The sequence below is a fragment of the Erpetoichthys calabaricus genome, chromosome 12 (assembly GCF_900747795.2).
Source record: "Erpetoichthys calabaricus chromosome 12, fErpCal1.3, whole genome shotgun sequence".
In the NCBI taxonomy this organism is placed as follows: domain Eukaryota; kingdom Metazoa; phylum Chordata; class Cladistia; order Polypteriformes; family Polypteridae; genus Erpetoichthys; species Erpetoichthys calabaricus.
Window position 1 is genome coordinate 21655634 of NC_041405.2, and position 12502 is coordinate 21668135.

The 12502-nt window shown below is 42.7% G+C and overlaps 1 protein-coding gene and 1 long non-coding RNA gene across 2 annotated transcripts in view; both read left to right on the forward strand.

Moving 5' to 3' along the window:
• The window catches only part of LOC114662329 (uncharacterized), a 59654-nt gene that overhangs the window by 24432 nt on the left and 22720 nt on the right, over positions 1 to 12502 (forward strand). The window contains exons 8-9 of the mRNA XM_051934916.1: positions 1998 to 2163; positions 2270 to 2423. Coding sequence (XP_051790876.1) covers positions 1998 to 2163; positions 2270 to 2423 — 320 coding nt within the window. The remainder of the gene's footprint in view (positions 1 to 1997; positions 2164 to 2269; positions 2424 to 12502) is intronic.
• On the forward strand, positions 1836 to 10999 carry LOC114661944 (uncharacterized). The gene is made up of 4 exons (XR_003717931.2): positions 1836 to 2163; positions 2270 to 2423; positions 4655 to 4714; positions 10297 to 10999. It is a non-coding gene; the product is annotated as an uncharacterized LOC114661944 (long non-coding RNA).

The following is a 12502-nucleotide window of genomic DNA, read 5'->3' on the forward strand; positions in this document are numbered from 1 at the left end:
GTTGTTCATTTGGTTTGCTCTCTTCACGTCTCTCTCGATGGTGGTACCCCGCTTCGAGCTGTAGCCAGTGATGATCTTCATCCCATCCCACACTTCCTTCATGCTGTTATTCTGCAACTTCTGCTCCAGCTTTCTCCTGTACTGCTCCTTCGCCGCCCTGAGCTGGACTTGGAGTTCCTTCTGCACGCGCTTGAGCTCATGCTGATCACCGTCTTTAAAAGCCCTTTTCTTCTGGTTCAAAAGGCCCTTGATGTCACTTGTAATCCATGGCTTGTTGTTAGCATAGCAGCGTACTGTTCTTACTGGAACTACAATGTCCATACAGAAGTTGATGTAGTCAGTAGTGCAGTCAACAACTTCCTCAATGTTCTCACTATGAGATCCCTGCAGGATATCCCAGTCTGTAGTTCCAAAACATTCTCTCAGAGTATCTCTCAGGTCCACTTCCTGAATGATCGTGTGGTTACAGGTAGGACTCTCACTTTTGGTTTATAGTGAGGCTGAAGCAGAACCAGGTTATGATCTCCTTTCCCAAGCGCAGGCAGCGGGGTGGCGCTGTATGCATCTTTAACGTTTGCATACAGTAAATCAATAGTCTTATTTCCCCGGGTGTTACAGTCCACATACTGGGAGAAGGCAGGTAATGTTTTGTCCAGCGTTACATGGTTAAAGACTCCAGCGATTAGCACAAGCGCCTCAGGGTGCTGCGTTTGTAACTTAGCAACAGCAGAATGGATGATGTCACTCGCTGACTCCACGTCCACCCGAGGAGGGATGTACACGATGACAACAATGACATGTCCAAACTCTCTGGGCAAGTAATAGGGACGTAAACTTACGGCCAACAGTTCGATGTCCCTGCAGCAAGTGGAGATTTTGACGTTAACATGTCCAGAGTTACACCACCGTGTATTGACATAGAGAGCGAGTCCTCCTCCTTTGTGCTTCCCACAGGTACTTGCATCTCTGTCCGCTCTAACTGTGCTAAACCCGGGTAGTTCCACATTAGCATCTGGGATGGTGTTAGTTAGCCACGTTTCGCAGAAACACAACAAACTGCATTCTTTGTAGGTTCTGACATTTTTCACCAGCGCAGCCAGTTCGTCAATCTTATTTGAGATTGAGTTCACATTCCCCAGAATCACAGAAGGCACCGAAGGCTTAAAACGCCACTTTCTCGCAAGCCGCTAAATTTTTAGCTTAGTGCCCGCTCTGCTGCCACGATACCGCCTTCTTACCTCGTCAGGTAAATAGGGAACCACACCGGCACTGGCATTTGTTCTCAGCACTCGAAGTTGAGTACTTGAATAGGCGAGTCTCGGCGTGTAAAAATCCATGCCCATGTTGTAAAAGTAAGTGTGTCCAGGGAACGAATCCACATAAAATAAAGTGATAGGAGTGATCAATAAATAAAAATAAAATTAGAAAAGTACACATACACATACAATCATACACGGAGCTGCTGAAAAGGCTGCCACTGTCGGTGGCTCCGGATGTTATCATTATGCTTTACAGCAAGGCCAACAAATGTGCATGTTAAACTAACAAGGAAAACAATGTTAGTGTAGTAAGAGTGAGAGCAGGTGTGTGCATGAGTGTGCTCTGCAATGGACTGGCGGCTCTTTCAGGGTGGATTCCTGCTTGCTTTCAGTCCTACTGAGGAATGAGCAGACTGGCTCTCCATGACCTTGAGATGAAAAATGGAGATCCAAGAAATAGATAAATGGGCAATCTCATTGAAGGTCTAGTAATTCTAATTAACACATAACTCTTAGTTATTAAAGAGGAGCGATTTGAGTCAAGTCAAATGATACCATTGCTGTAATATGTTGCCGAAGTTCCGTACCTGTGATCCATCTCAGTCTATAAATGTGTTATCTTGTGATGTACTTGATATCATAAAGTGCTAAAATACCTACTTCTGCTTAGTGTGTTGCAGAAACAAATGTGCAGGAACATGAGCAGGTCTTCAGTTTACTTCTTCAATCCATCAACAGCCTGAAGTCAGAGGTAACTGCACTGATTAGAGAACATGAGAGGAAGGAGGTGAGAAGGACTGAGGAGCACATAGAGCGAATGGAGAAGGAGATAGAGGAGCTGATGAGAAAGGATGCTGAGCTGACTAAGCTTTTGCAGACAGACGACCATATTCACTTCCTCCAGGTAAAACTACAGTATTACGGCAAATCCGAAGAACACCAGAAAATTGACTTTTCTCCCACCCTGACATGTTTCTGCTTTTCCTTTTCCATTTGCTTCCTTCATATAGAAGTTCTCATCTCTCACTTGGCCTCCAGGAGATGGAGTCCCACCTCACATCACTGTCAATAAAGAGTTGCTTCCTGAATCTCTGAGGAAGGATCTGTCTGATCTGAAGAAAAGTCTACAGGAGATCAGCAGCAGGCAGTTAGTGAAAGTTAATGGTGAGTCAAGTTTGTTCATCCTGGTTGCACCGAGGTTTAGAATGGTCAAGGCCGGACTATCAGGTGAACAAGTGGACAACCTTTTTACTTTCTCATATACAAAGTATAGTATTGTAATCGTCCAAACATTTTGATGAATCTCGACATTTTAGACTTCCCTGAGTCCGATTTACTTTCTCGTAGGGAAGGTATTGTAATAGTCCAAAAATCTGATTTCGAGATTTTGATGAATCTCGATGTTTTAGACCTCCCTGAGTCCGAAAATACCATTTTTGGAATTATGACTGTGTGTTCGTTTGTGTGCGTGTGTGTGTGTGTGTGTGTGTGTGTGTGTGTGTGTGTGTGCGTGTGTGTATGTAAACACGATAACATGAGTACGCTTTCAGTTAGGTCAACCAAATTTTGCATACAAGTATTATGTATAAAACATAGATTTCTATCAACTTTTGAGCTATTTCCGCTAACTAGAAGTGGTACTTTTTTATTCATGCAGCCACAGAGTTTGATTTATTCAACTTTACTTTTATAATAATTGTTCAATATTTTATTAATTTGATTTGATTTGTTGTTAGGCAGCATGGTGGCGCAGTAGTATGCACTGCTGCCTCGCAGTAAGGAGCCCTGGGTTCGCTTCTCAGGTCCTCCCTGCGTGGAGTTTGCATGTTCTTCCCGTCTCAGTGGTGGCCCCTTGTGGTTAAACTATTTAAGGATAAGTTAAGCGAGTTTGTGTTGGGAATTACTGTGTCTGTGGTTTGGGGCTCAGTGGCGCCCCCTTTTGGTTACACTATTTAACCCTTTCGGACCGGAATTTTCACGGTGGCGCAGTGGTAGCGCTGCTGCCTCACAGTACAGAGACTGGGTTCGCTTCCCTGGTCCTCCCTGCGTGGAGTTTGCATGTTCTTCCCGTGTCTCAGTGGTGGCCCCTTTTGGTTACACTATTTAACCCTTTCGGACCGGAATTTTCACGGTGGCGCAGTGGTAGCGCTGCTGCCTCACAGTACAGAGACCGGGTTCGCTTCCCTGGTCCTCCATACATGGATTTTGTATGTTCTCCCCATGTCTGTGTGGGTTTCCTTAGGGTGCTCCGGTTTCCTCCCACAGTCCAAAGACATGCAGGTTAGGTGGACTTGCGATTCTTATTTGTTGCTTGGTGTGTGTGACCTGCAGTGGGTTGGCGCACTGCCCAGGATTTTGTTCCTGCCTTGTGCCCTGTGTTGGCTGTGATTGGCTACAGCAGACCCCCGTGACCCTGTGTTCGGATTCAGCGGGTTGGAAAATGGATGGATGGATGGATTTGTTGTTGATGGTTCTTTAATGTACATAATACAAAAATATAATCGTCTTGCGGTTTACTCCTCAAATATCCATCCCCATATCTGAGTATACGAGAAAGTCTAATGGAGACCATTCCCAATTTTTTTATGTAATACCTTTCGCGTCAGGACTCTTTACAAGAAGATCACTCAATCACTAAGAAAAAGGACTAACAGTGATGAGCAAAACAATTTACGTGAAATTCACAGAAAAACTCAAAAAAAGATGCAAAATAAATTGTGTTTTAATTCAGACGAAATTCATGCCGTTCACATAAGAGGAAAAATATTTAGGTCCTCTCTGGAAACGCTTCCTGCATGAATTCCACATACATGTGTCTGTCATTTACTATTTAAGTATGGATATTAACAGAAAAAAAAACACAGAAAGTTTGCATATCCTCAGCTAGGATAAGGCAATCACTAGATAGCGGTGGTTAGCACTTTGGTAGCGGCATCTTTCCGTGAATGTAGTTTTGCTCTGAAGAAAGCACAGTAATATGCATAATGGAGTGTTTTAATATGTCTTCATGTGGAAAATATGTAGCTTGTCATATTTTAATTAGATGTACTTCTCTTCTTTATGTTGTCGTGAACGAGCGGTATAAATAGAATTGACTTTATCGGTGTGGTACCGATTACACACATTACTGAGGTGCAGAAAAGAACTTGGGTAGACATGGAAGTGTGAAAAAGGCTTTAGGGAGCAGCATTCCTTGTTTTCTATGAAAAAAAAACAAAATCTTTAACGTATCCAGAAACTCCTAAAAAACACATTTAGGGGGGTTTGACTGTGAAATGGACTCTATTTTCAGTTTAGAGAAACCTACGTGTTTTGCTCCTTACTATGCATAAAATTTCAATCTGATTGTGCCCATCTTTAGCAGTGTTCACATTTAGTTTGTGTATTTTCATCAGGTACTTAAGATCCAGTTTACATCCTGCAGGAACTGATCACCAGAAGTAGCCTTTTAAAAAGTAAGTTCATTTTGTTTTAAAGTCAAGAGTTCTAAATTCAAGGTTTCATCACAGACTCTACTTCCACCAATCTATCCATCCATCCATTCATTTCCAAATCTGTTTGATACTCTTCCGAGTTGTGGGGGTATGTATAGGCTATTCCAATGGCCTCTGGGCACAACCCTGGGTGGGGAGTAAATACAGGTAGCTGTTTATCGAATAGTTGGTGCATCTTTACCAAGTTAGGCAGTCAGGAATACATCGCATCATAGTAGTGTTAAGATGAGGTGACTGGTCTGGTTTGGATAAGGCCTCCTGAGTTTGTATATGGTGACAATGGGGTTGAACTAGGCAGTGGGGGTGAGGTCAGGTCAGGTTGGGAAACATGCACTGGTACAGCATGTTGCCGTACCCAGCTGATCCCAAGACAGCTTGGGATTCCGGCTGGCAACCCCCTAGGCAGACACGTGGTCCAGTCCCACCTCCCAGAAATGACTCTCTATCTGCCGCAGCCAGGTGTTACTTGGCGTCCCCTTGGCCTGGTCCAGCCACTCGAGTCCTCAACAATGAGGATCCTGCAAGTCAGATAACCCTTGGGGAATCATGCCACATGGCCGTAGTGCCGTAACTGATGGCCCCTCACAATGCAGGTAATGTTCCTTACATTCAACACAAATCCAAACCAATGGTACCCAAGGATTCTGCGAAGCAGCACAGTACCGAAGGAGTTCAGTCTTCATCTCATGTCACTGGATAGCGTCCATGTCTCACAATCATATAACAGAACAGGAAGCCTCAGGTCTCTAAAAACTTGGACCTTCGTCCTTTTGCACAGATATCGGGAGCACCACACACCCTTTTTCAGCAACCTCATGACCCCCCCCATGCTCTCCCAATCCATCTACTGACTTAAAAGGAAAAGTCACCACAGATATGAATGTCACTGCCAAGGAAAGTAAACCTCTCGATGAGGTTGACATTGCTGATGGCTGTGCCCAAGAGGTCATTAAAGGCCTGGATCTTGGTTTTTATCAGGAGGTCAAGCCCAGACACTCAGACTCCTCGCTCAGTCTCTCGAGAGCCCTGATCAGAGCCTGCACTGACTCCGTGAAGATCACAGTATCATCAGCAGACTCAAGATCCATGAATCTTTCTTCACTAACAGATACCCCACAGCTGCTGGACCCCACAACCTTGCCCAACACCCAGTCCATGCAAGCATTGAACACAGTAGGAGCAGAACACACCCCTGACGAATCCTATAATCAACTGGGAAAAATGCAGCGGTTATGCCTCCAGTCTGCACTGCACTCACAGTTCTAGTGTACAGGCCATTCAAGATATCTTGCAACTTCTGGGGGATCCTGCGAAGTCTCAGGATGTCCCACAGGGCAGCTCGATCAACTGAGTCGAACACTTTATGAAAATCAGCAAAGGCTGCAAAGAAACTCTGCTGATATTTGCGTTTGTGCTCCATGAGAACCCTTAGTTACAGGATGCAGTCGATGGTGGACCTCTTAGAATTAAAACCAGACTGCTGCTGAAACAGCATAGACACCAAACCGTCCTTTTTAGGGCCACTCACAAGCAATCAGTGTAGAGGCTAATTCTATTCCTCTGTCTCCCGCACCCGCAGGGTCATTATACTGTTATTTTATATTATGATGATTGTTTTTAACTGATGACCTACGTAAGCCACAACTATTATGGGTGACCTTTTACATCCCCATATAGGAGTCATAGGCTACACTATAGATAACAGTAATATCCCTCAAACTGGCATAGTATAAAAAACACTGATGTGGCAAAGTAAAATTAAACAATCTAAACAGCAATGGGATTGCAGCTCTTGAATGCATTGCTAAAGGCAGATTTCCCACAGGGCAGCTCGATCAACTGAGTCGAACACTTTATGAAAATCAGCAAAGGCTGCAAAGAAACTCTGCTGATATTTGCGTTTGTGCTCCATGAGAACCCTTAGTTACAGGATGCAGTCGATGGTGGACCTCTTAGAATTAAAACCAGACTGCTTCGGTCACTGGTAGGTGAGCAAGTGATCATGGAACCTTATTGAGGATGACTCTAGCATGGACCTTACCTGGTACCGAGAGCAGTGTTATCCCCCTGTAGTTGCCACAATCTAGGTGTTCACCGTTCCCTTTCATACAGGGAAGAAGAAGGGGCCTGAGTTGCCTCGAAAGCTTGCATATTGTAATCTTTTTAGTTAGCCAATAAAAGGTGTCATTTTGCTTGGCTTTTCTCTACATTCATAATGGCTAACACGGTACAACACCCTAGTACTACAGATATAGTGAATACAAATTCCGTTTTCCAGTCAGTTGGGATGGAAGCAAAGATTGCTTGCAATGCCTACATTTGTAACCCGCTGGGCTGGGGGTGAGGGGGCGGAATTTTTTGAAACAATGCAGATTCTGACTTGCAAGCACTGACTCAGTACAACTGACCTGATGATATTGTAATGCCTTCCTAAGCTTCTTTTTTATTTCAAAACATTCCAATATACATCAATAAATCATTTTTAAGCAATTCGATTCAACAATAACATAATTTATTTGGAACTCAAAACATCCACGTATCCAAAGAGCGACCCTACAAAGACCTAAAGCAGAAGATGGCATGGCTCCACCTAACTTTCAGTTTTATTACTGGGCAGCAAACATATAAGCAATAAAAACCTGGACACAAATAGATGAACATCCACAGGCTTGGTCCGCAATAGAAGTAAAATCCTGTAGTACTTCTTTATATTCCCTGCTTTGTGATCCAATAAATGCAAGTTATCGGCAATATACTAATAACCCAATTGTGCTTCACTCACTCAGAATATGGAACCAATGTAGAAAGCATTTTAAGATGGAGAAGCTTTTATCTGTGGCACCTCTGCAAGAGAACCACCTCTTTCAACCCTCGCAAACATACGCAGTTTTTAATATCTGAAAAAAATTTGGGATTAAAATGCCCAGAGATCTTTATATAGACAACATCTTTGCATCCTACGAACAATTACATTCCAAATTTAACTTTCCAGCTACACATTTCTTTCACCATCTTCAAATTAGGAACTTTGTTAAACAGAACCTGCCTGATTTTCCTCATCTTGCACCCTCGTCCACACTGGAAAAAATATTGCTCAATTTCAAGGACTTAGACACCATCTCTGCAATATATAAAATTATTTTACAGTCCCTCCCTTTCAAAGATCCAAGAGGACAATGGGAAAAAGATCTCTTAATCAATATATCAGAAAGGGAGTAGAAAGTAGCAATGCAGAGAATTCACTCGAGCTCCATATGCGCAAAGCATACAATTATTCAACTCAAAGTTATATATCGAGCACATCTGTCTCACCTAAAACTGTCCAAAATGTTTCCAGGGCAAGATCCAACCTGCGAACGCTGCAATCAAGCTCCAGCCTCATTGGATCACATGTTTTGGGCCTGCACCAAATTAACATCATTTTGGTCCAAAATTTTTAAGTGCCTCTCAGACAGCCTTGGTGTCACAATCCCTCCTAATCCACTAACAGCTGTGTTTGGTGTTCTTCCAGAGGGGTTTAAAGTGGAGCAGGACAAACAAACTGTGATTTCCTTCACTTCACTATTGGCATGCAGACTTATTTTGTTAAACTGGAAGAATCCTAACTCTCTTCTTTTAAGTCAGTGGGAAACCGATGTTTTATACTATTTGATATTGGAAAAAATCAAATATTCAGTTAGAGGATCTGTACAGAATGTTTTTAAAACCTGGCAGGATATAATCAATAACATTTTAGAATAAGCTCTTAAAGCACCGAGGAAGCAATTATCTCCGCATTTCTTTTTCCTCTCCATTCATCTCTACTGGCCTATTAAACTCATCAATTTAGGTATATTTACAAGCCTTAAGTTTTACCCCGTTGGCCATGCTCTCTCTCTCAGGGGTGGGGGTCGACTTGTTTTTCAATCCTATTTTTTGTAAAAATTGATTAATTTCTATGAATGATTACAATAAAATTAATAAAATTAAACAAAAGATATTGTAATGCCTCAGAGTCTGGACCCCAGAGGGGTGACATACTGTCTTAGGGGACAGGAATACCTATAGAAACCAGTGTGAACAACAAAACACAGACAGAATCTATTAAGGATTGGGGAAACCGTCCCCGTATACTGTGTACCACTCAAGCTTTAAAAATGGCTTAGAAGTACCGGTCGTAGCATACAAAGTACACAAAGTACACGGAGGGAGGTTTTATGGAGACGGAACCGGCAGAATAACAGATGTAGAGGAAATTAGGGTGACGTAAATGGAGTGGAGTGAAGATGATGTCATCTTCGGGAGCTGGAACTGAGGTCATCAGAGAGGGACCAGAAATGAAGTCATTACGGGAGGACTGTTAGTAGATGCGGAAGTGTGTTTGACTTTATTGTCAGGAGGTTGTCTGTGGTATGTTCGATTATACATTTTTGGACTTCAGGTCTTCGTGCTTTCTGTTGAGGAAGAGAGAAAGGCATTAATACGCTGTTCTGCACTCCTATCCCGTGTCTTTTCACGCTCTGCTGGGCCCATTGAGTAGCAGGTAACAGTGGGTGGGACGGCTTAACACTTAGAAGACCATTTTAATCACATTTCCTATCTGCTAAATCCCCTCAGCTTGGATGCATAGCTGTCAGCGAGCCTTGGATGTGGACCCTGGCCTTGGGTTCGCTCACTGAGCCGTGAGATAGCGTGACATATCGGTTGCCTCAGACCCTGGGTAAAGTGGTGAGGTGGAGCTGGGTGGTGTGCATTAAGGGACAAAGCAGCTGGGAGCATGTTTCACTGCTGAACATCTGACCTGCGGGCAGAAACAGCATAGACACCAAACCGTCCTTTTTAGGGCCACTCACAAGCAAGCAGTGTAGAGGCTAATTCTATTCCTCTGTCTCCCGCACCTGCAGGGTCATTATACTGTTATTTTATATTATGATGATTGTTTTTAACTGTTGACCTATGTAAGCCACAACTATTATGGGTGACCTTTTATATCCCCGTATAGGAGTCATAGGCTACACTATAGATAACAGTAATATCCCTCAAACTGGCATAGCATAAAAAACACTGATGTGGCAAAGTAAAATTAAACAATCTAAACAGCAACGGGATTGCAGCTCTTGAATGCATTGCTGAAGGCAGATTTAATTTAAACTATAATAAAAACTGCCATTAAAATTTGACAAATGTACGCTCTCTGTTGTTCGACCACCATCTATGACTTTCGCTCTTGGCACAGTAAAGCAGTTCTCCATAGTCCATCTCTCTCTGGATAAACTCCCTGAGGTTGTGCATTGATTGTATAGTAGCACTGCATTATTTGCATACATGGTCGATGTGTATGGAGCTACTTTGGTAAGATTTTAACTAAATTGTCACCATCGTCATAGGATACCTCATAGGCTGGTAGTTTAAAAGGAGAGCCATAGAACATTTTTTCATACAAAGCCTACTAATAGGGCCCAATTTCTATGTGTTTTCTGAAATGGCACCCCACCTCTAGCTCACCGTGCCTTAGATAAGACTTTCAATTTGATTTTCTTTTCTTTTCACTTTTCTCTATTTAGATTCCTGCCGGCTCACGTTGGATCTTAATACAGTACATAAAAATCTCCATCTATCTGAAGAGAACAGGAAGGTAACGTATAGTAAGACAGAGACCCCGTACCCCAATCACGCTGATAGATTTGACTGGTGGCTCCAAGTACTCTGCACAGAAGGTCTAATCGGGAGCCACTGCTACTGGGAGGTGGAGTGGAGTGGCAGGAGAGCGGAAATTGGAGTTGCATACAAAGGACTCTGCAGGAAAGGATACGGCGATGTGTGCTGCCTTGGACGCAATGACAAATCCTGGTGTTTGTGCTGCTTGGACTCTCGGTACTCCATGTGGCACAATAACAAGGAAACAATGATCACGGCCCCATGCTGTTCAAGAATAGGAGTGCATCTGAATTGTCCCACTGGCGTTCTCTCATTTTATAATGTCTCAGATAACATGACCCTACTGTACAGGTTCAAGGCCTCCTTCAGTGAGCCTCTTTATCCAGGGTTTAGGATCGGAATTGACTCAAGCATTAGAATCTGCCAGCTGGACCTGTCCGACTAATGACTTATGGGGTAAGATTCTCGAGAATGCAATGCAGCACATGAAATTCTTTAATAATGATTGGGATAGAAGTTAAAAGGATTCAGTGTAGCAGAGTAACTCTAAAATCTGTGATATGGATGCGACTCTTAGGAATCCAGCACATCATAACCAACTTCATCAGTAATAACTGGAGCATCACTTTAGAGCCGGGAGATCTAAACATGGACTCCAGCGTGGATAACTCATGAGAATCCAGAGCAACTCACTACCTTCACTGTTGATAATCGGGGTGTGACTCTCTGAAGAGTTAGTACAACTTTTGATGATTTGGACATAACTCTTGAGAACACAAAAAAGGACAGCAGTGCCGCTGAAAATGACTGGGCTATGACTCTGAAGAATCCATAGCATTACATAGACTCCATAAATCGTGATTATGGCATGTCTCTTCATGAAGGTCCTATCTATCTATCTATCTATCTATCTATCTATCTATCTATCTATCTATCTATCTATCTATCTATCTATCTATCTATCTATCTATCTATCTATCTATCTATCTATCTATCTATCTATCTATCTATCTATCTATCTATCTATCTATCTATCTATCTATCTATCTAATAAAAGCACTTTCCACTTTTTGCACCATCCCCTTGCTCCATTTGTTGTGCCTCACTGCCCAGCTCATTGATGACATTATTAAGAGCTCCCTGAAGCTGCATGGGAGTGTGGAGAGCACCCACATCGTCACAATGCCACAGTGTGTTTGCAAGTAAACGTGCTGTATGAGAGGCTCATGAGCCATTACCAGCTACCATGAAGAGCATTCGTGTAGACCTCCGCCATCAGCTCCCTTGCACCATTGAGAGTTCTGCTGTGTGCAATAAGACTAATCCTGAGAAGACTCAAGTTCTCAGTTCAGTGCTTGGTTTCCATTTCAGTTCCAACTTATAAACAGGTCGGGAGTATCTCAATCTACTGTCAGTCAAAAGTACCTGCAAAACATTTTCATGATTACCCCAGCTCCACCACCCAGTGACTATGGAGAATCTTAAAACAGGACAACTCCCATCCCCTCCATCCACAAGGAGTATTTTATACAGCAGTCTGTAAGAGAAGATTATAAACTGCACATTTGACTGACCAGCATTCATTATTAAATTCTAAGTCCATATATGAACCTCCAGGAAATTGGCCAAAAACACAGCCAAGAGTGGTCATTTTCTTGTGTTTTATAAATACGTTTACTCCTTCATTTGCTGTGAAATAAATAACATTCATCCCCTTTTTACATCTTTGACCTGAGCTGTTGATGATTCCTGTTATGAACGCTGCATCACCTTATCATGCTGTCTCATCATATCAATAGCAAATTGTTGGTTTAAAACTCAACTGACACTTCATTAATAGGTTTCTGTTACTGGATGGCACATAGCACACTTTTGTCTGCTTGTCTTTTGTCTGCTCGGCTGTTCATACTGGTACGTCTGCTTCATGCCTTACACCCAGTGCTGCTAATAATAACGTAGATATTTTTCCTTCAATAAAAGAAGCATTGCATTAGGTTAGTTGCTACTTTGAATAGTAATTTGACTAATCTACTTTTAACGTGTTACCCCCAATGCTACTCACAAGGTTGTGCTGCTGGAGCTTAGCATTGTGCGTTCAACTCATCAACATAA